General features: G+C 41.8%; 1 protein-coding gene across 1 annotated transcript in view; it reads left to right on the top strand.

Annotated features, from left to right (window-relative positions):
• Window positions 1-26,812, top strand: part of LOC306758063 (cadherin-7-like) — a gene marked incomplete at both ends in the record, with an annotated part of 85,140 nt that overhangs the window by 8,815 nt on the left and 49,513 nt on the right. Inside the window, 2 exons of the mRNA XM_079243279.1 lie at window positions 8,295-8,462; window positions 8,581-8,768. Of these exons, the coding sequence (XP_079099405.1) occupies window positions 8,295-8,462; window positions 8,581-8,768 (356 nt within the window). The remainder of the gene's footprint in view (window positions 1-8,294; window positions 8,463-8,580; window positions 8,769-26,812) is intronic.

Below are 26,812 nucleotides of genomic sequence, written 5' to 3'. Positions count from 1 at the left end.
GCCATTCTTCCCAACTGTGCACATACATCCAGCAGGTGTCCTCCTCCACAACAAATGCACATTTTTCTTCCACTTTGACTGGTCTCCTTTTCCCTTTTCACAGACTGAGATTTGTTCTCCACAGGTTGCACACTGGTGGCAAAGCTAGTTCCTCTATTTCCTGGTCGATTCTGGAATTTAGGTTTATTCATTCCTTTAGTTGGTGATGAAGAAGGACAATCTTGTATATCACCGAACACAGGATCTGTCAGAATCCTTATTTGTTTTTCAATGAAGTCTGCAATGTCTGTAAATTTGGCTCTTCTTTGGTGTTTCTCCTGTAGTTCACAGACGTGACTCCTCCATCCGTCTCTGAATTTATATGGAAGTTTTTTAATGATGTTAACCATGTTGGATGGCATGTCCAAGTCGTGAAGATACTGCACGTCCTCCATAGCATTACCGCATCCTCTGAGGAAGAGACTGTAGTTCTGAAGAGCTTTTACATCCTCTGTTTTTATCTGAGGCCATGAAAGAGCTTTGTCCATATAAGCGGCTGCCACCTTCTGTTCGTTGCCATAGTGTTCCTTTAACAACGATTTTGCTTTGAAATAGCCACGATCTGGGTTTATGTGTTGACAGCTCCTTACCAATTCCTTTGCATGGCCTTTTGTATGTTGTTCCAGAAAATATAAACGATCACAGATGTTGTTGGTGTTGTATTCAACTCAATTCTCAAAAGCTTTAATAAATGAATGATAATGAAGTGCATCTCCATCAAACATTGGAATTTCTCTTTTTGGAAGCACTGAAAGTCCTTGCTGTTGGATCAAGAGTGTTATTTCATTTTGTTTCCTCATGACTCCAATGACATCACCTTGTGGTTCCAGCTGTGCTACAGCATCTGTATGAAATGTATTTTGTCCATGTTGATCAGGTGAGATTGGATGAATTGCAGAATATGAATGAGGATGATTATTTGAAGGAAATTCAGTCCTCACTGGTTCTTGTTTGCTTTTCTGTTTTGCTCCAAGATTCATTTCAACATTAGTTGCTGTACTTTGATTTGGACGAAGGAGAGGGATAAATTCATTTGCGTTGGCATTGAGTGGCTGTTTCACTTGTTCCTTTTCATTCCATCTGAAACCTTTGATGATCCTTTCCTGCTTATTGTGCTTTGAGTTTTAAAGACATTAAGTTTCGCCATTTTTTCAGCTATTTCAGCATCCAGTTGTAGCTTTTCCTTTCTTTTGCGCAGTCAATCTTCCTCTTCTTCAAGTGCATGTTTTTCATTCAGAAGTGTCTGCTTAATGGTTAAAGCTGCCAACTCAGCTTCAGCCACCATGAGTTGAAGATGTTGAAGATCTTGATGAAGAGGTTTTATAGCTTCCAATATTTGAAACACTGTCACTTGGCTTGATATTATCCTCCTTTTCTATTGCTGACTTTGATGGGAAATTTGTTGCATGGAGTTCACTTCTTTCTTGGTCCAGTTGCACTTCAGAACATGAAGTGATGGTTGGATATAAAATGCTCCCCAATGTGGCTTATCTGTCCCTGCTGGTGGACATGGAACATGGAGACTCTGGACTCCAGTCCGGCACCTTCCAAAGGGAAGGGACTGACAGGTCGGGTCCGCTCCTTTTCCCAACCCAGAGCAGAGGAACAGAACGATGTTCTCCACAGCCAGACGTGGTGTAGCGGCCATCGGGCAGATGGAGGCAGGTGGAGGTGCCTCCATGCCCAGGAGGAAACCTGTTGTACAGCTGCAGATGTCTGCAGATAGTGGAGACGCTACATAACATGCTACTAAATGGTAACGTGTCCCGTTCAGCTGCGACCAGCGCTGTTGTCCCCGACCTCCAACCATCATGTTGGAACCAAACTGCTGCCAAACGTCTAGAAGTGATGCAACACATCAGAGGTGGACAATTCTCATTTATTCATAAGTTTAGTCTCATTTCTGTCTTTATGTCTCCGTCTCCTGCACCTCCTCCTCTGCCAGGACACGCCTGCTGGGGGGACAAGGTGGACCAAGATGTCCTCTCTCCCTACATTTTACTGTCTGACCACTTTATTTGTCCTTTCTGGATAAGTCCGGTGGTCTGATGAGACGCTGACAGCATCTGTCCCCTGCTGACCTCCTCTGTCTTTCTGGTGGTGGTGATGTCCATCCTGTCTCCACCAGATAAAATACTTTTACATTTTACAGCTTTATCTGTTAGAATTTCTTCCTCATTTTCCAGAAAATTCCTCTTTTTTCCTGCAGAACCATCATGGAAATGAGATGGATTAATTCAATTCAATTCAATTCAACTTTATTTATATAGCGTCAAATCACGGCAATGCCATCTCAAGACGCTTTACAGACAGAGGGGAAAACATAATGACAGGAGACATACATGTTAATGATGCTACACTGTTATGGGGGGGGGGGGGAGATAAAGAGAAAAAGAAAGAAGCTCAGTGTATCAGGAAATGTCCCTCAGCAGTCTAAACCTATAGCAGCATAACTAAGGGATGCTAACCATCCCTAGCTATAGGACTTATCAAAAAGATAAGTCTTCAGCCCAGTCTTAAAGGTGGGGAGGGTGTCTGCTTCCCTAACACTAACTGGGAGCTTATTCCATAAGAGAGGGGCCTGATAACCAAAGGCTCTGCCTCCTGCTCGGCTCTTTGAGACTCTAGGAACCACAAGTAAGCCTGCAGTCTGCGAACGAAGTACTCTGCTTGGTATATAAGGAACTATGAGGTCTTTGATATATAGTGGCGCCTGGCTGTGGAGGGCTTTATATGTAAGGAGAAGGATTTTAAATTCTATTCTAGATTCAACAGGCAGCCAATGAAGAGAGGCTAAAACTGGAGAAATATGATCTCTCCTGCTGGTTCTGGTCAGGACTCTGGCTGCAGAATTCTGGATCAGCTGAAGGCTTTTCAGGGCATATTTAGGACAGCCCAGTAATAGAGAGTTACAGTAATCTAGTCTCGAAGTAACAAAAGCGTGAACCAGTTTTTCTGCATCACTCTGAGACAGAATGTCCCTAACTTTGGCTTTATTACGTAAATGAAACAAGGCTGTTTTAGTAACCTGCTTAATATGTGGGCCAAAGGACAGGTCAGGGTCAAATATTACTCCAAGGTTTCTCACTGTAGCACTGGAAGCTAAAGTAATGCCATCCAGGTTCATTACAAAACCAGAAAATTTAGCTCTGAGTTTTTCAGATCCAACGAGAATTACTTCAGTCTTATCTGAGTTTAAGAGGAGAAAATTTCTAGACATCCAAGTCTTTATGTCTATGAGACAATTTTGTAGCCTATTGGGCTGATTTGTTTCATCTGGTTTAAAGGATAAGTATATTTTGTCATGTTTTTGCCACCCTGATCTCCTGGCGCTCATCATTGATAACTCGATCCACCTGCTGGCTTCCTAATTGCCTCTGCTACCTCATTCAGTTCACCTGGTTTCTTTTTCTCTCACTGCCTACTTAAGCTCCCTCCAATCCCTCCTTTTCTGCCAGATAATAATCAGACCTATGTCTAGTTTTGTTCCAGCGGTCTACGGATTGTTCCTCAGTTGCCGACCCTCTGCTTCATGCCCCTGCATTACCCTCCTTGCCTTGCCGTCGACGGATACCGCTACCTTTCGGATCTTCTGGTTACCGACCCTGCCTGTCATTGGATCTCTGAGCCTTGTCTTTGCCTGGATGAGTATTTTGCCATCCTGTTTACCTCCCAGCTGTTGCCTGGTTTCTTCTGCAGACCATTCCCCTGGACTGATCTTCTATTCATACTCCTCCACCAATAAACTGGTCATTTGTCCAGAACTCCCTGTGTGTGGCTGTATTAAGGATCCTCAGGGTAACTCATTACATATTTGAGTATCATCTGCATAACAATGAAAGTTTATTCCATGCTGTCTAATAATTTTGCCTAAAGGGAGCATATATAGCGTGAAGAGTATTGGTCCAAGTACAGAACCTTGAGGAACTCCATGACTTACTGTAGTTTGTGAGGAGGACTTGTCATTTACATGAACGAACTGAAGTCTATCAGATAAATATGATTTAAACCAGCTTAACGCTGTACCTGTAATTCCAACCACCTGTTCTAGTCTCTGTAACAGAATGTTATGATCGACTGTATCAAATGCAGCACTAAGATCAAGCAAGATAAGTACGGACACAAGTCCTTTGTCTGAGGCCATAAGAAGGTCATTAGTAACTTTCACCAATGCTGTCTCAGTACTATGATGAGCTCTAAATCCTGACTGAAACTCCTCGCATAAATTATTTCTGCTCAGGTGGGCATGTAGCTGAGCTGAAACTATTTTCTCCAGAATTTTGGACATAAACGGGAGGTTAGATATAGGTCTATAATTTGCTATCACCTCTGGATCCAGAGATTGCTTTTTAAGTAAAGGCTTGATTACAGCAGTTTTAAATGATTGTGGTACATATCCTGTCACTAAAGACATATTGATAAGATTTAGTAGTGATGTATTAATTAAAGGGAAAATGTCCTTAAAGAGGCTCGTTGGGAGAGGGTCTAAGATACAGGTGGATGGTTTAGATGAAGCTATTATTTTAGTTAATTCAGAGGGTTGGACAGGACAGAAACTATTTAGACACAAGTCAGATCCTGGTTCTAAGGATGCTTCAGAGACCACAACAGGCTCAACATTATAGGTAGAAGGAAGAATATTGTGAATTTGATCTCTATTAGTGTCAATTTTATTCCTGAAAAAATACATGAAATCATCACAGCTAAGTGAGAAAGGAATACATGGCTCCACAGCGCTCCGGCTCCTAGTAAGCCTGGCTACAGTGCTGAAAAGAAACCGAGGGTTGTTTTTGTTTTCCTCTATCAATGATGAATAATAAGCTGTTCTTGCCATACGTAAGACTTTTTTGTATACGATTAAACTTTCTTTCCAGGTTAAGTGAGACTCCTCTAGTCCTGATGAACGCCATCTGTTTTCCAAACGCCTTGACGCCTGTTTTAGAGCTCGAAGCTGGGAATTAAACCAGGGCGCCTTCATAATCTTACCTAATTTCTTCTTCTTTAGGGGGGCAACATTATCCAAGGTTGTATGCATTGAAGCTGTTATAGTATCAGCATGTTGATCAATCTGAGCAGGAGTAAGGCTTAAAGGGGGACTCTCAGTCATGCTAACACATGGTAGAGGGGAAAAAATTGATTCAATTGATTGTTTAAATTTTGTAATATTATTGTCTGATAAACATCTACTATAGTAGAATTTATTTTTGGTCAGTGAGTAATCAAATAAAGTGAATTCAAAGGTTAATAAGAAGTGATCGGACAAGACAGGGTTTTGAGGAAATACTTTGAGCTTATCAGTCTCAATACCAGATGTTAGAACCAGATCAAGAGTATGACCATGAGAGTGAGTGGCTCCATTGACATTTTGTGAAAACCCAACCGAGTTTAGAATAGAGCTAAAGGAAATGTTTAAACTATCATTTTCATGGTCAACATGAATATTAAAATCACCTAGTACAATGACCTTATCAGTAGTCAGCACTAACTCAGACAAGAGATCAGAGAATTCGGTCAGAAACTCGGAGTAAGGTCCAGGTGGGCGATACACTAATGCTAAAAGGAGCGGTTTCTCTCAATTCCATTTTGGATGAGATAAATTTAATGTCAGGAATTCAAAGGATTTATAGTTAGTTTTGTGCTTAGGACTAATTAATAATTCTGACTTAAAAATAGCTGCAACACCTCCTCCTCTGCCTGTAGTTCTAGGAATGTGAAAGTTTAAATAGTTAGCTGGCGTAGCTTCATTAATACTAACATAATCCTCTTGCTGTAACCAGGTTTCCGTAAGACAGAATAAATCAATGTGGTGATCACCTATCAAGTCATTGACTAATAAAGACTTATTTGGGAGGGATCTGATATTCAGTAGGCCACACTTTATTGCCTAATTTTCAGATTTTATTAGATCCATTGTTTTTATTTTTATGAGGTTTTCATGATTAACCCCAGAAGTGTTTTTGTGTTGTTTAATTCTTACTGCTGGGAAGTTGTATAAGGTCGGAATGGGGTTTTGGGTGGGCGGCGGCAGGTGGGAAGCTGCAGAAAAGTGTGTAGGACTACAATTCTGCCTCCTGGTCCCAACCCTGAGTTGTCAATTTAGCTGACTAATAAAAGAGTCCATATTGCTAGATAAGAGAGCGGCTCCATCCAACGTGGGATGGATGCCATCTCTCCTAATAAGACCAGGCTTTCCCCAAAAAGCGCTCCAATTATCTATAAAACCCACGTTGTTATCGGGACACCACCTAGACAACCAGCGGTTGAAGGATGACATGCGGCTAAACATGTCATCGCTGATTAAATTTGGCAAGGGACCAGAGAAAACTACGGAGTCCGACATGCTCTTGGCAAAGTTACACACCGAAGCAACATTCATTTTAGTGACCTCCGATTGGCGTAACCGGGTGTCGTTACCGCCGACGTGAATTACAATCTTACGGTATTTACGTTTAGCCTTAGCCAGCAGTTTCAAATACGATTCGACGTGGCCCGCTCTGGCCCCAGGAATGCATCTGACTATGGTCCCCGGTGTCTCTAGAGCCACGTTTCTGACTATGGAACTACCTATAATCAGGGTTTCTGCCTCAGTGGGTGTGTCGCCGAGCGGGGAAAATCTGTTAGAAACGTGAACAGGTCGGTGGTGGCCAGTGGGTTTTGGTTTGGGGCTACGCTTCCGCCTGACCGTCGTCCAGCCCGCCTCGGCTCCCGGCTGCGCGGGAACTGCTGAGGGACGGCTAGGTGGGCTAGCTGCCCTGGCTGGTAGCTCTGCACTGGCTAATGGGGGCTTGCTGACTAACTGCTTCCCTAACTGAGTGCGGAGCTGGGCTTCTAACTCACAGAGCCTCGCCTCCAAGGCTGCCAAGCTGCTACACTTAATACACCTACCGTTATCACTAAAGGAGGCGGAGGAGTAGCTAAACATCAGACACACCGAGCAAGAAAAGGCAGGGGACCGGGGTGTGGGAAGAGAGCTAGCAGCCATGCTAAAACCGAGTGCTTGAGCTGTTTAAGTCAGTAAACAGAAAGCCAAAGATCCCAAAAATAAATGCAATGTATAGAACAGTGGTTTGGGAAGATATTGTGCGCTAAAGTGAGTGGTTGGTTAACAATAAATAGAAGTTAGAAAGAAGTTAAAGGAGCCAACGGCTCGTAGCAATCCGCAGTGACACACGCTAGGAAAACAGGAAATGACACAATACGTTACCACAACGTCAGCGCGTCCAACAGGAGACACAGCAATTAATATTTATCAGGGTGTCGGCCTGACATTTTATGGCCAACATGTGGGCGTGGCCAGATGTTCCTTCACCGTGTTAAACTTCCTGTTGATCCTGATTTATGAAGGAAACCGGCGTGGGATGGGCTGCTGTAGAAACCTGGAAGGTTCCCCTGGTTTCAGTACGGACGCCGTCTGGAGGTATCGTTGATACGCAGGGTTAAAAATCAGGCTCCTAATCCTGTCCTGATTGAGTTCTGATCCCAACTTGATCATCAAAATTCTGCATTAAAGCTGGATTAAGTAAAGTTGGGGAGTTGGCAAGATGTGAAAGTGGTGCCCTGTCTTGGCCCCTCGTCTTATATTGGCTCCTCCCCCTCTGGTTCTGCTCCTTGCGTGATCAGAGGCTTTTTTTATTCGCAGCTTTTTCCACCAACGATTTTCTCTTTCTCGGCTGTTTAGCAGGAGGAGGCAAATAAACCGAGCCGGGTCGGGAAATCCTTCCTGCATTTTCTCAGCCAAGTTTGCCTTCCGAGTTTCTTCTTCACTACTTTGTATTTTCATCCTAACACGCTGTTTATATGCAGGGTGTTGCTATCAGGTATGTGCTGCTGGAGGGGGAGGAGGGGAGTCGGGAGAAGAAGTTTACGGAATATAAGAAATGAAAAACTCCATTTGGGCCCAAACGTTTGGATTCGTCAGAGTTTTTACAGATTTACAGTAAACTGAGGGGTCTAACTATATTTCTTATTGTTCATGATTGCAGAATGTATAGACTACTATCAGATTCCAGTTTTTATCCAGTTGTTTGAGCCAAACCAGAGTGGGAGTGAGTCTTCATCCCATGAAAATAGACCATGCATGGTCCAAATACATGCCCTCTGAACTGTTTCTGAAGCTTCAGGGGTGGGTTCTGTATCTGAAGTGTTCTCTGATTGGTCAGTCACGTCTGACTGGATTGGTACAGTCGATACGCCGGTGGTAACTTGTATGGTATTTCTGTAATGTCATCATTCTGGATCTTTAACCTGTCGTTCAGGTGTGGTGCGGACAGCTTTACCTGACCTGGATCGAGAGGCTCAGGATCGCTACATAGTAGTGATCCAGGCCAAAGATATGATGGGTCAGATGGGGGGCTTATCTGGGACCACGTCCATCCTGGTGACTCTGACAGACGTCAATGACAACCCGCCTCTCTTCCCTCGTAGTGAGTCTGAACTCCTTGCTTCACTGATAGCATCATGCAAATGGCATGGCCATGCAATCAGTTAGATGATCAGGAGATCACCAACCAGATCCTAAGCCAGTGTCCATGTCCTCTGCAGAGAGTTATCAGTTCACAGTTCCAGAGTCGGTTCTTGTGTCATCTGTGGTCGCAAAAGTCAGAGCTGTGGATGTTGATCTGGGTCCCAACGCTGAGGTGGACTACAGGATCCTCGATGGAGACGGACTAGGAATCTTCAGGATCTCCACTGATCCAAGCTCGCAGGAAGGCCTAATCACGCTGCACAAGGTTACACCACACACAGCCTGCCTCAGGTTCTGGCTCAGATCTGAGTCAGGATCCTCACATGACCATTAGGATGAAGCCAGATGAGGAGAGGAGATGCTGGAGGACGCCAGTCTTCCACTTCTGGCTTTAGCACATTAGTTTTCTGCCTCTGACGATGCGTGAAGTATCCCAGCTGTGAAGCAGGTCAACCTTCCATCCCAGAGGACCTTCCTGCTTCCTGCAGCCGCTGACGGCATCCTGACCTGTTTCAGAAAATAAACATGCAGTCCAGAGAGGAACCGTCAGTTTCACTGGCGAATGCTGATTTTACCTGTCACCCCGATTTACATCTGTCACCACGATTTATATCTGTCACTCCAATTTACATCTGTCACCCCGATTTACATCTGTCACCACGATTTACATCTGTCACCACGATTTATATCTGTCACTCCGATTTACATCTGTCACCCCGATTTACATCTGTCACCACGATTTATATCTGTCACTCCAATTTACATCTGTCACCCCGATTTACATCTGTCACCACGATTTATATCTGTCACTCCAATTTACATCTGTCACCCCGATTTACATCTGTCACCACGATTTATATCTGTCACTCCAATTTACATCTGTCACCCCGATTTACATCTGTCACCACGATTTATATCTGTCACTCCAATTTACATCTGTCACCCCGATTTACATCTGTCACCACGATTTACATCTGTCACCACGATTTATATCTGTCACTCCAATTTACATCTGTCACCCCGATTTACATCTGTCACCACGATTTATATCTGTCACCACGATTTATATCTGTCACCACGATTTATATCTGTCACTCCAATTTACATCTGTCACCCCGATTTACATCTGTCACCACGATTTACATCTGTCACCACGATTTATATCTGTCACCACGATTTATATCTGTCACTCCAATTTACATCTGTCACCCCGATTTACATCTGTCACCCCGATTTACATCTGTCACCACGATTTATATCTGTCACCACGATTTATATCTGTCACCCCGATTTACATCTGTCACCCCGATTTACATCTGTCACCCCAATTTACATCTGTCACCCCGATTTACATCTGTCACCACGATTTACATCTGTCACCCCGATTTACATCTATCACCCCGATTTACATCTGTCACCACGATTTATATCTGTCACTCCAATTTACATCTGTCACCCCGATTTACATCTGTCACCACGATTTACATCTGTCACCCCGATTTACATCTGTCACCACGATTTACATCTGTCACCACGATTTATATCTGTCACTCCGATTTACATCTGTCACCCCGATTTACATCTGTCACCACGATTTATATCTGTCACTCCAATTTACATCTGTCACCCCGATTTACATCTGTCACCACGATTTATATCTGTCACTCCAATTTACATCTGTCACCCCGATTTACATCTGTCACCACGATTTATATCTGTCACCACGATTTATATCTGTCACCACGATTTATATCTGTCACTCCAATTTACATCTGTCACCCCGATTTACATCTGTCACCCCGATTTACATCTGTCACCCCGATTTACATCTGTCACCCCGATTTACATCTGTCACCACGATTTATATCTGTCACCACGATTTATATCTGTCACTCCAATTTACATCTGTCACCCCGATTTACATCTGTCACCCCGATTTACATCTGTCACTCCAATTTACATCTGTCACCCCGATTTACATCTGTCACCACGATTTACATCTGTCACCCCGATTTACATCTATCACCCCGATTTACATCTGTCACCACGATTTATATCTGTCACTCCAATTTACATCTGTCACCCCGATTTACATCTGTCACCACGATTTATATCTGTCACTCCAATTTACATCTGTCACCCCGATTTACATCTGTCACCACGATTTATATCTGTCACTCCAATTTACATCTGTCACCCCGATTTACATCTGTCACCACGATTTATATCTGTCACTCCAATTTACATCTGTCACCCCGATTTACATCTGTCACCACGATTTACATCTGTCACCCCGATTTACATCTGTCACCACGATTTATATCTGTCACTCCCATTTACATCTATCACCCCGATTTACATCTGTCACCCCGATTTACATCTATCACCCCGATTTACATCTGTCACCCCGATTTACATCTGTCACCACGATTTATATCTGTCACTCCCATTTACATCTATCACCCCGATTTACATCTGTCACCCCGATTTACATCTATCACCCCGATTTACATCTATCACCCCGATTTACATCTGTCACCCCGATTTACATCTGTCACCACGATTTACATCTGTCACCCCGATTTACATCTATCACCCCGATTTACATCTGTCACCACGATTTACATCTGTCACCCCAATTTACATCTGTCACCACGATTTACATCTGTCACCACGGTTTACATCTATCACTCGGATTTATATCTGTCTCACCGATTTATATACGTCACTCCGATTTACATCTGTCACCCCGATTTACATCTGTCACTCCTGATCTCCATCTGTCACCCCAATTTACATTTGTCACCCCATTTACATCTTTCACCCCGATTTATATATGTCACTCCGATTTACATCTATCACCCAGATTTATATCCGTCACTCCGATTTACAAGTGTAACCCCGATTTACATCTTTCACCCTGATTTATATCTGTCACCCCGATTTATATCTGTCACTCCAAATTATATCTGTCGCCCCGATTTATGGCTGTCACCCCGATTTACATCTATAACCCCATATTTCATCTATTAGCACCATTTACATCTGTCACCCCGATTTACATCTGTCACCACGATTTACATCTATCACCCCATTTACATCTATCACCATGATTTACATCTGTCACCACGATTTATATCTGTCACTCCCATTTACATCTATCACCCCGATTTACATCTGTCACCCCGATTTACATCTATCACCCCGATTTACATCTGTCACCCCGATTTACATCTGTCACCACGATTTATATCTGTCACTCCCATTTACATCTATCACCCCGATTTACATCTGTCACCCCGATTTACATCTATCACCCCGATTTACATCTATCACCCCGATTTACATCTGTCACCCCGATTTACATCTGTCACCACGATTTACATCTGTCACCCCGATTTACATCTATCACCCCGATTTACATCTGTCACCACGATTTACATCTGTCACCCCAATTTACATCTGTCACCACGATTTACATCTGTCACCACGGTTTACATCTATCACTCGGATTTATATCTGTCTCACCGATTTATATACGTCACTCCGATTTACATCTGTCACCCCGATTTACATCTGTCACTCCTGATCTCCATCTGTCACCCCAATTTACATTTGTCACCCCATTTACATCTTTCACCCCGATTTATATCTGTCACTCCGATTTACATCTATCACCCAGATTTATATCCGTCACTCCGATTTACAAGTGTAACCCCGATTTACATCTTTCACCCTGATTTATATCTGTCACCCCGATTTATATCTGTCACTCCAAATTATATCTGTCGCCCCGATTTATGGCTGTCACCCCGATTTACATCTATAACCCCATATTTCATCTATTAGCACCATTTACATCTGTCACCCCGATTTACATCTGTCACCACGATTTACATCTATCACCCCATTTACATCTATCACCATGATTTACATCTGTCACCACGATTTATATCTGTCACTCCAATTTACATCTGTCACCACGACTTACATCTGTCACCCCGATTTACATCTGTCACCACGGTTTACATCTATCACTCGGATTTATATCTGTCACCACGATTTATATCTGTCACTCCAATTTACATCTGTCACCACGACTTACATCTGTCACCACGATTTACATCTGTCACCACGGTTTACATCTATCACTCGGATTTATATCTGTCTCACCGATTTATATACGTCACTCCGATTTACATCTGTCACCCCGATTTACATCTGTCACCCCGATTTACATCTATCACCACGATTTACATCTGTCACCCCGATTTACATCTGTCACCCCGATTTACATCTGTCACCACGATTTATATCTGTCACTCCAATTTACATCTATCACCCCGATTTACATCTGTCACCACGGTTTACATCTATCACTCGGATTTATATCTGTCTCACCGATTTATATACGTCACTCCGATTTACATCTGTCACCCCGATTTATATCTTTCACTCCGAATTACATGTGTAACCCCGATTTACATCTGTCACCACGATTTACATCTGTCACCACGATTTACATCTGTCACCACGATTTACATCTGTCACCCCGATTTACATCTGTCACCACGATTTACATCTGTCACCACGATTTTCATCTATCACACCAATTAACATCTGTCACCACGATTTACATCTGTCACCACGATTTACATCTATCACCCCGTTTTACATCTGTCACTCCGATTTATATCTGTCACTCCGATTTACATCTATCATCCCGATTTACATCTATCACCACGATTTACATCTATCCCCCCAATTTACATCTGTCACTACGATTAACATCTGTCACCCCGATTGACATCTATCATCCCGATTTACATCTGTCACACCTATTTACATCTGTCACCACGATTTACATCTGTCACCACGATTTACATCTATCCCCCCAATTTACATCTGTCACCCCGATTTACATCTGTCACCACGATTTATATCTGTCACCACGATTTACATCTATCACCCTGATTTACATCTATCACCACGATTAACATCTGTCACCCCGATTTACATCTGTCACCCCGATTTACATCTGTCACCACGATTTATATCTGTCACCACGATTTACATCTATCACCCTGATTTACATCTATCACCACGATTAACATCTGTCACCCCGGTTTACATCTGTCACCCCGATTTACATCTGTCACCACGATTTACATCTGTCACCCCTATTTACATCTGTCACCACGATTTACATCTGTCACTCCAATTTACATCTTTCACCCCGATTCATATCTTTCACCCCGATTGACATCTGTCACCCCGATTTATATGTGTTACTCCAATTCATATCCGTCACACAAATTTACATCTATCACCATGATTTATATCTGTCACCCCGATTTATATTTGTCACCCTGATTTCCAACTGTCACCCCGATTTACATTTTTCACCCCGATTTATATATGTCACCCCGGTTTACATCTATCACCCAGATTTACATCTGCCACCCCGATTTACATTTATCACCCCGATTTACATCTGTCACCACGATTTATATCTGTCACCCCAATTTATATCTGTCACTCCAATTTATATCTGTCACCCCGATTTATATCCGTCACCCCGATTTACATCTGTCACCCCGATTTATATCTGTCACCCCAATTTACATCTGTCACCCCGATTTATATCTATCACCACGATTTATGTCTGTCACCCCGATTTATATCTGTCACTCCAATTTATATCTGTCACCCCGATTTATATCTGTCACCCCGATTTATATCTGTCACCCCGATTTACATCTATCACCCCAATTTACATCTGTCACCCCAATTTATATCTGTCACACAAATTTACATCTATCACCACGATTAACATCTGTCACTCCAATTTACATCTTTCACCCCGATTCATATCTTTCACCCCGATTGACATCTGTCACCATGATTTATATCTGTCACCCCAATTTATATTTGTCACCCTGATCTCCATCTGTCACCCCAATTTACATTTGTCACCCCATTTACATCTTTCACCCCGATTTATATATGTCACTCCGATTTACATCTATCACCCAGATTTATATCCGTCACTCCGATTTACAAGTGTAACCCCGATTTACATCTTTCACCCTGATTTATATCTGTCACCCCGATTTATATCTGTCACTCCAAATTATATCTGTCGCCCCGATTTATGGCTGTCACCCCGATTTACATCTATAACCCCATATTTCATCTATTAGCACCATTTACATCTGTCACCCCGATTTATATCTGTCAACCTGATTTACATCTATCACCCCCATTTACATCTATCACCATGATTTACATCTGTTACTCCGATTTACATCTGTCACCACGATTTACATCTATCACCATGATTTACGTCTGTCACACGGATTTATATCCGTCACTCCGATTTACAAGTGTAACCCCGATTTACATCTTTCACCCCGATTTACATCTGTCACCCCGACTTATATCTGTCACTCCAATTTACATCTGTCACCCCGATTTATATCTGTCATTCCAATTCATATTCGTCACACCAATTTACATCTGTCACCATGATTTACATCTGTCACTCCGATTTATATCTGTCACTCCGATTTACAAGTGTAACCCCGATTTACATCTTTCACCCTGATTTATATCTGTCATCCCGATTTATATCTGTCACTCCAATTTACATCTATCACCACGATTAACATCTGTCACCCCGATTTATATATGTCACCACGATTTATATCTGTCACTCCGATTTATATCCGTCACTCCGATTTACATCTGTCACCACGATTTATATCCGTCACTCCGATTTACATCTGTCACCACGATTTATATATGTCACTGCGATTTACATCTGTCACCACGATTTATATCTGTCACTCCGATTTATATCTGTCACTCCGATTTATATCTGTCACCCCGATTTATATCCGTCACTCCGATTTACATCTTTCACCTTGATTTATATCTGTCACCCCGATTTATATCTGTCACTCCGATTTACATCTGTCACCACGATTTATATATGTCACTGCGATTTACATCTGTCACCACGATTTATATCTGTCACTCCGATTTATATCTGTCACTCCGATTTATATCTGTCACCCCGATTTATATCCGTCACTCCGATTTACATCTTTCACCTTGATTTATATCTGTCACCCCGATTTATATCTTTCACTCCAATTTACATCTGTAACATCTGGCGGCTGTAGCTCAGGAGGAAGAGCAGTTGTCCTTCAACTGGTAAGTTGGCGGATCGATTCCAGGCTTCCCCTGAAATGCCAAAGTGTCCTAGGGCAAGACACTGAACCCCAAAACTGCCCCCCGATGGGCCTATCGGGGTATGAGTGTGTTGAGTGAGTGTGTGTGTGAATGGGTGAATGTGACAAGTAGTGTAAATCGCTTTGAGTGGTCTGTATGACTAGAAAAGCGCCATAGAAGTACAAGTCCATTTACCATTTACCATTTACCCCAATTTATATCTGTCACCCCGATTTATATCTGTCACTCCAATTTATATCTGTCACCCCGATTTACATCTATCACCACGATTTACATCTGTCACCCCGATTTATATCTGTCATTCCAATTCATATCCGTCACACCAATTTACATGTATCACCACGATTTATATCTGTCAACCCGATTTATATTTGACACCCCGATTTACATCTGTCACCCCAATTTACATCTGTCACCCCGATTTATATCTATCACCACGATTTACGTCTGTCACTACGATTTATATCTGTCAACCCGATTTATATCTGTCAACCCGATTTATATTTGACACCCCGATTTACATCTGTCACCACAATTTACATCTGTCACCCCGATTTATATCTATCACCACGATTTACGTCTGTCACTACGATTTATATCTGTCACCCGGATTTATATCCGTCACTCCGATTTACAAGTGTAACCCTGATTTGCATCTGTCACCCCGATCTATATCTGTCATTCCAATTCATATCTGTCACACCAATTTACATCTATCACCACGATTTACATCTGTCACCCCGATTTACATCTGTCACCACGATTTATATATGTCACCACGATTTACATCTGTCACCACGATTTATATCTGTCACTCCGATTTATATCCGTCTTTCCGATTTACATCTGACACCACGATTTATATCTGTCACTCCAAATTATATCTGTCACACCGATTTACATCTATAACCCCATATTTCATCTATTAGCACCATTTACATCTGTCACCCCGATTTATATCTGTCAACCTGATTTACATCTATCACCCCCATTTACATCTATCACCATGATTTACATCTGTTACTCCGATTTACATCTGTCACCACGATTTACATCTATCACCATGATTTACGTCTGTTACTCCGATTTACATCTGTCACCACGATTTACATCTATCACCATGATTTACGTCTGTCACACGGATTTATATCCGTCACTCCGATTTACAAGTGTAACCCCGATTTACATCTTTCACCCTGATTTACATCTGTCACCCCGACTTATATCTGTCACTCCAATTTACATCTGTCACCCCGATTTATATCTGTCATTCCAATTCATATCCGTCACACCAATTTACATCTGTCACCATGATTTACATCTGTCACTCCGATTTATATCTGTCACTCCGATTTATATCTGTCACTCCGATTTATATCTGTCACCCCGATTTATATCCGTCACTCCGATTTACAAGTGTAACCCCGATTTACATCTTTCACCCTGATTTATATCTGTCATCCCGATTTATATCTGTCACTCCAATTTACATCTATCACCACGATTAACATCTGTCACCCCGATTTATATATGTCACCACGATTTATATCTGTCACTCCGATTTATATCCGTCACTCCGATTTACATCTGTCACCACGATTTATATATGTCACTGCGATTTATATCTGTCACCACGATTTATATCTGTCACTCCGATTTATATCTGTCACTCCGATTTATATCCGTCACTCCGATTTACATCTTTCACCTTGATTTATATCTGTCACCCCGATTTATATCTGTCACTCCAATTTACATCTGTCACATCTGGCGGCTGTAGCTCAGGAGGAAGAGCAGTTGTCCTTCAACTGGTAAGTTGGGGGATCGATTCCAGGCTTCCCCTGAAATGCCAAAGTGTCCTAGGGCAAGACACTGAACCCCAAAACTGCCCCCCGATGTGCCTATCGGGGTATGAGTGTGTTGAGTGAGTGTGTGTGCGAATGGGTGAATGTGACAAGTAGTGTAAATCGCTTTGAGTGGTCTGTATGACTAGAAAAGCGCCATAGAAGTACAAGTCCATTTACCATTTACCATTTACCCCAATTTATATCTGTCACCCCGATTTATATCTGTCACTCCAATTTATATCTGTCACCCCGATTTATATCTGTCACCCCGATTTACATCTATCACCACGATTTACATCTGTCACCCCGATTTATATCTGTCATTCCAATTCATATCCGTCACACCAATTTACATGTATCACCACGATTTATATCTGTCAACCCGATTTATATTTGACACCCCGATTTACATCTGTCACCACAATTTACATCTGTCACCCCGATTTATATCTATCACCACGATTTACGTCTGTCACTACGATTTATATCTGTCACCCGGATTTATATCCGTCACTCCGATTTACAAGTGTAACCCTGATTTGCATCTGTCACCCCGATCTATATCTGTCATTCCAATTCATATCTGTCACACCAATTTACATCTATCACCACGATTTACATCTGTCACCCCGATTTACATCTGTCACCACGATTTATATATGTCACCACGATTTACATCTGTCACCACGATTTATATCTGTCACCCCGATTTATATATGTCACCCCGATTTATATCTGTCACCCCGATTTATATCTGTCACCCCGATTTACATCTATCACCACGATTTACATCTGTCACCCCGATTTACATCTGTCACCCCGATTTATATCTGTCTCCCCAGTTTACATATGTCACCCCGATTTATATCTGTCACCCCGATTTATATATGTCACCCCGATTTATATTTGTCACCCCGATTTATATCTGTCACCCCGATTTACATCTATCATCACGATTTACATCTGTCAACCCGATTTATATTTTTCACCCCGATTTACATCTGTCACCACAATTTACATCTTTCACCCCGATTTATATCTATCACCACGATTTACGTCTGTCACCCCGATTTGTATCTGTCACTCCGATTTACATCTATCACCCCAATTTACATCTATCACCACGATTAACATCTGTCACCCCGATTTACATCTGTCACCCCGATTTATATCTGTCACCCCGGTTTACATCTGTCACCCCAATTTACATCTGTCACCCCGATTTACATCTTTCACCCCGATTCATATCTGTAACCCCGATTGACATCTGTCACCCCGATTTACATCTATCGCCATGATTTACATCTGTCACTCCGATTTACATCTGTCACCACGATTTATGTCTGTCACCCCAATTTATATCTGTCACTCCAATTTATATCTGTCACCCCGATTTATATCTGTCACTCCGATTTACATCTATCACCACGATTTACATCTGTCACCCCGATTTATATCTGTCAACGCGATTGATATTTGTCACCCCTATTTACATCTGTCACCCCAATTTACATCTGTCACCCCGATTTATGTCTATCACCACGATTTACGTCTGTCACCCCGATTTATATCTGTCACTCCAATTTATATGTCACCCCGATTTATATCTGTCACTCCGATTTACATCTATCACCCCAATTTACATCTATCACCACGATTAACATGTCACCCCGATTTATATCTGTCACCTCGGTTTACATCTGTCACCCCAATTTACATCTGTCACCACGATTTACATCTGTCACCCCGATTTACATCTTTCACCCCGATTCATATCTGTAACCCCGATTGACATCTGTCACCCCGAATTACATCTTTCACCCCGATTCATATCTGTAACCCCGATTGACATCTGTCACCACGATTTACATCTATCACCCCCATTTACATCTGTCACCCCGATTTACATCTTTCACCCCGTTTCATATCTGTAACCCCGATTGACATCTGTCACCCCGATTTACATCTATCGCCATGATTTACATCTGTCACTCCGATTTACATCTATCACCACGATTTATGTCTGTCACCCCGATATACATCTGTCACCACGATTTACATCTGTCAAACCGATTTATATCTGTCACTCCAATTTATATCTGTCACCCCGATTTATATCTGTCACTCCGATTTACATCTATCACCACGATTTACATCTGTCACCCCGATTTATATCTGTCATTCCAATTCATATTCGTCACACCAATTTACATCTATCACCACGATTTACATCTGTCACCCCGATTTATATCTGTCAACCCGATTGATATTTGTCACACCTATTTACATCTGTCACCCCAATTTACATCTGTCACCCCGATTTATGTCAAGCACCACGATTTACGTCTGTCACCCCGATTTATATCTGTCACTCCAATTTATATCTGTCACCCCGATTTATATCTGTCACTCCGATTTACATCTATCACCCCAATTTACATCTATCACTCCGATTTACATCTGTCACCCCGATTTATATCTGTCAACCGGATTTATATCCGTCACTCCGATTTACAAGTGTAACCCCGATTTACATCTTTCACCCTGATTTATGTCTGTCACCCCGATTTATATCTGTCACTCCAATTTACATCTATCACCATGATTAACATCTGTCACCCCGATTTACATCTATCACCACGATTAACATCTGTCACCCCGGTTTACATCTGTCACCCCGATTTACATCTGTCACCACGATTCATGTCTGTCACCACGATTTTTATCTGTCACTCCAATTTACATCTGTCACCCCGATTCATATCTTTCACACCGATTGACATCTGTCACCCCGTTTTACATCTATCACCACGATTTACATCTGTCACTACGATTTATATCTGTCACCTGGATTCATATCCGTCACTCCAATTTACAAGTGTAACCCTGATTTGCATCTGTCACCCCGATTTATATCTGTCACCCCGATCTATATCTGTCATTCCAATTCATATCTGTCACACCAATTTAAATCTATCACCACGATTTACATCTGTCACCCCGATTTACATCTGTCACCACGATTTATATATGTCACCACGATTTACATCTGTCACCACGATTTATATCTGTCACTCCGATTTATATCTGTCACTCCGATTTATAACCGTCACTCCGATTTACAAGTGTAACCCCGATTTACATCTTTCACCCTGATTTATATCTGTCACCCCGATTTATATCTGTCACTCCAAATTATATCTGTCATCCCGATTTATGGCTGTCACCCCGATTTGCATCTGTCACCCCGATTCATATCTGTCGCCCCGATTTACATCTATCACCATGATTTACATCTGTTACTCCGATTTACATCTGTCACCCCGATTTACATCTATCACCACGATTTACATCTGTCACCCCAATTTATATCTGTCACCCCGGATTACATCTGTCACCACGATTTACATCTGTCACCATGATTTACATGTCACCACGATTTACATCTTTCACCACGATTTACATCTGTCACTACGATTTATATCTGTCACCCGGATTTATATCCGTTACTCCGATTTACAAGTGTAACCCTGATTTGCATCTGTCACCCCGATTTATATCTGTTACTCCGAATTATATCTGTCACCCCGATTTATATCCGTCACTCCGATTTACAAGTGTAACCCCGATTTACATCTTTCACCCTGATTTATATCTGTCACCCCGATTTATATCTGTCACTCCAATTTACATCTATCACCACGATTAACATCTGTCACCCCGATTTATATCTGTCACCCCGATTTATATCTGTCACCCCGGTTTACATCTGTCACCCCGATTTACATCTGTCACCACGATTCATGTCTGTCACCACGATTTTTATCTGTCACTCCAATTTACATCTGTCACCCCGATTCATATCTTTCACACCGATTGACATCTGTCACCCCGATTTACATCTATCACCACGATTAAAATCTGTCACCCCGATTTACATCTGTCACCCCGATTTATATCTGTCACCCCGATTTATATCTGTCACCCCGATTTACATCTGTCACTACGATTTATATCTGTCACCTGGATTTATATCCGTCACTCCAATTTACAAGTGTAACCCTGATTTGCATCTGTCACCCCGATTTATATCTGTCACACCAATTTAAATCTATCACCACGATTTACATCTGTCACCCCGATATACATCTGTCACCACGATTTATATATGTCACCACGATTTACATCTGTCACCACGATTTATATCTGTCACTCCGATTTATATCTGTCACTCCGATTTATAACCGTCACTCCGATTTACAAGTGTAACCCCGATTTACATCTTTCACCCTGATTTATATCTGTCACCCCGATTTATATCTGTCACTCCAAATTATATCTGTCATCCCGATTTATGGCTGTCACCCCGATTTGCATCTGTCACCCCGATTCATATCTGTCGCCCCGATTTACATCTATCACCATGATTTACATCTATCACCCCGATTGACATCTGTCACCCCGATTTACATCTATCACCACGATTTACATCTGTCACCCCGATTTACATCTATCACCCCGATTTACATCTGTCACCACGATTTACATCTGTCACCACGATTTACATCTTTCACCACGATTTACATCTATCACCACGATTTACGTCTGTCACTCCGATTTATATCTGTCACCCGATTTATATCTGTCACTCCAATTTACAAGTGTAACCCTGATTTGCATCTGTCACCCCGATTTATATCTGTCACACCAATTTAAATCTATCACCACGATTTACATCTGTCACCCCGATATACATCTGTCACCACGATTTATATATGTCACCACGATTTACATCTGTCACCACGATTTATATCTGTCACTCCGATTTATATCTGTCACTCCGATTTATAACCGTCACTCCGATTTACAAGTGTAACCCCGATTTACATCTTTCACCCTGATTTATATCTGTCACCCCGATTTATATCTGTCACTCCAAATTATATCTGTCATCCCGATTTATGGCTGTCACCCCGATTTGCATCTGTCACCCCGATTCATATCTGTCGCCCCGATTTACATCTATCACCATGATTTACATCTATCACCCCGATTGACATCTGTCACCCCGATTTACATCTATCACCACGATTTACATCTGTCACCCCGATTTACATCTATCACCCCGATTTACATCTGTCACCACGATTTACATCTGTCACCACGATTTACATCTTTCACCACGATTTACATCTATCACCACGATTTACGTCTGTCACTCCGATTTATATCTGTCACCCGATTTATATCTGTCACTCCAATTTACATGCGTAACCCCGATTTACATCTGTCACCACGATTTACATCATTCACTCCTATTTATATCTGTCACCACGATTTACATCTATCACCCCGATTTACATCCGTCATCCCGATTTATGTGTCACCCCGATTTATATCTGTCACTCCAATTTAAATCTGTCACCCCAATTTTTATCTGTCACCCCGATTTACATCCGTCATACCAATTTACATCTGTCACCACGATTTATGTGTCACCCCGATTTACATCTATCACCCCAATTTACATCTATCACCACGATTTATATCTGTCACCCCAATTTACATCTATCACCCCAATTTACATCTGTCACCATGATTTACATCTGTCACTCCGCTTTACATCTGTCACCCCGATTTAAATCTGTCACCCCGGTTTACATCTGTCACCCCGATTTACATCTGTCACCCCGATTTACATCTGTCACCCCGATTTATATCTGTCACCACGATTTACATCTATCACCACGATTTACATCTCTCACCCCCATTTACATCTATCTCCACGATTTACATCTGTCACCACGATTTACATCTATCACCCCAATTTACATCTGTCACCATGATTTACATCTGTCACTCCGATTTACATCTGTCACCCCGATTTAAATCTGTCACCCCGGTTTACATCTGTCACCACGATTTACATCTTTCACCCCAACTTACATCTATCACCACGATTTACATCTTTCACCCCAACTTACATCTCTAACCCCGATTTACATCCGTCATCCCGATTTTTGTGTCACCCCGATTTATATCTGTCACTCCAATTTTAATCTGTCACACCGATTTTTATCTGTCACCCCGATATACATCCGTCACACCAATTAACATCTGTCACCACGATTTACATGTGTCACCCCGATTTACATCTATCACCCCAATTTACATCTATCACCATGATTTATATCTGTCACCCCAATTTACATCTGTCACCACGATTTATATCTGACACCCCGATTTATATTTGTCAACCCGATTTACATCTATCACCACGATTTACATCTATCACCCCCATTTACATCTATCTCCACGATTTACATCTGTCACCACGATTTATATCTGTCACCACGATTTATATCTGTCACCCCAATTTACATCTATCTCCACGATTTACATCTGTCACCACGATTTATATCTGTCACCCCGATTTGTATTTGTCACCCCGATTTACATCTATCACCCCCATTTACATCTGTCACCCCAATTTACATCTGTCACCCCGATTGACATCTGTCACCCAGATTTACATCTATCACCATGATTTACATCTCTCACTCCGATTTACATCTGTCACCCCGATTTACATCTATCACCATGATTTACATCTGTCACCCCGATTTATATCTGTCACCCCGGTTTACATCTGTCACCACGATTTATATCTGTCACTCCGATTTATATCTGTCACTCCGATTTATAACCGTCACTCCGATTTACAAGTGTAACCCCGATTTACATCTTTCACCCTGATTTATATCTGTCACCCCGATTTATATCTGTCACCCCGGTTTACATCTGTCACCACGATTTACATCTATCACCACGATTTATATCTGTCACCCCAATTTACATCTATCTCCACGATTTACATCTGTCACCCGATTTGTATTTGTCACCCCGATTTACATCTGTCACCACAATTTACATCTGTCACCCCGATTTATATCTGTCACTCCAATTTACATGTGTAACCCCGATTTACATCTGTCACTCTTATTTTTATCTGTCACCACGATTTACATCTGTCACCCCGATTTATATCTCTCTCTCCAATTGATATCTGTCACCCCGATTTATATCTGTCACCCCGATTTACATCTATCACCCCAACTTACATCTATCACCATGACCGATTTATATCTGTCACCACGATTTACATCTGTCACCACGATTTACATCTATCACCCCAATTTACATCTGTCACCCCGACTGACATCTGTCACCCAGATTTACATCTATCACCATGATTTACATCTGTCACCCCGATTTACATCTATCACCACGATTTACATCTGTCACCACGATTTACATCTTTCACCACGATTTACATCTATCACCACGATTTACATCTGTCACCACGATTTATATCTGTCACCCCGATTTACATCCGTCATACCAATTAACATCTGTCACCCCAATTTACATCTGTCACCATGATTTACATCTGTCACTCCGATTTACATCTGTCACCCCGATTTAAATCTGTCACCCCGGTTTACATCTGTCACTCCGATTTACATCTGTCACCCCGATTTAAATCTGTCACCCCGGTTTACATCTGTCACCACGATTTACATCTGTCACTCCGATTTACATCTGTCACCCCAATTTATATCTCTCACCCCGATTTACATCCGTCATCCCGATTTTTGTGTGTCACCCCGATTTACATCTATCACCCCAATTTACATCTATCACCATGATTTATATCTGTCACCCCAATTTACATCTATCACCACGATTTACATCTGTCACCACGATTTATATCTGACACCCCGATTTATATTTGTCAACCCGATTTACATGTGTCACCCCGATTTACATCAATCACCCCAATTTACATCTGTCACCACGATTTATATCTGTCACCCCAATTTACATCTATCTCCACGATTTACATCTGTCACCACGATTTATATCTGTCACCCCGATTTGTATTTGTCACCCCGATTTACATCTATCACCACGATTTACATCTATCACCCCCATTTACATCTGTCACCCCAATTTACATCTGTCACCCCGATTGACATCTGTCACCCAGATTTACATCTATCACCATGATTTACATCTCTCACTCCGATTTACATCTGTCACCCCGATTTACATCTATCACCATGATTTACATCTGTCACCCCGATTTATATCTGTCACCCCGGTTTACATCTGTCACCACGATTTACATCTATCACCATGACCGATTTATATCTGTCACCATGATTTACATCTGTCACTCCAATTTTTATCTGTCACTCTGATTTACATGTCTAACCCCGATTCACATCTGTCACCCCGATTTATATCTTCCACCCCGATTTATATCTCTCACTCCAATTTACATCTGTCACCACGATTTATATCTGTCACCCCAATTTACATCTGTCACCACAATTTAATCTGTCACCACGATTTACATCTTTCACCACGATTTACATCTATCACCATGATTTACATCTGTCACCACAATTTACATCTGTCACCACAATTTACATCTGTCACCCCGGTTTACATCTATCACCCCAACTTACATCTATCACCATGATTTACATCCGTCATCCCGTTTTATGTGTGTCACCCCGATTTTTATCTGTCACCCCGATTTACATCCGTCACACCAATTAACATCTGTCACCACGATTTACATCTATCACCACGATTTATATCTGTCACCCCAATTTACATCTATCTCCACGATTTACATCTGTCACCACGATTTATATCTGTCACCCCAATTTACATCTATCTCCACGATTTACATCTGTCACCACGATTTATATATGTCACCCCAATTTACATCTATCTCCACGATTTACATCTGTCACCACGATTTATATATGTCACCCCAATTTACATCTATCACCACGATTTACATCTATCACCCCGATTTATATCTGTCACCCCGATTTGTATTTGTCACCCCGATTTGTATTTGTCACCCCGATTTACATCTATCACCACGATTCACATCTATCACCCCCATTTACATCTGTCACCCCAATTTACATCTGTCACCCCGATTTGTATTTGTCACCCCGATTTACATCTATCACCACGATTCACATCTATCACCCCCATTTACATCTGTCACCCCAATTTACATCTGTCACCCCGATTTACATCTGTCACCCAGATTTACATCTATCACCATGATTTACATCTGTCACCCCAATTTACATCTATCACCCCGGTTTACATCTGT

The sequence above is a fragment of the Telmatherina bonti genome (assembly GCF_933228915.1).
Source record: "Telmatherina bonti genome assembly, chromosome: 7".
NCBI lineage: Eukaryota > Metazoa > Chordata > Actinopteri > Atheriniformes > Telmatherinidae > Telmatherina > Telmatherina bonti.
This window is presented reverse-complemented; position numbering and strand designations above follow the sequence as displayed.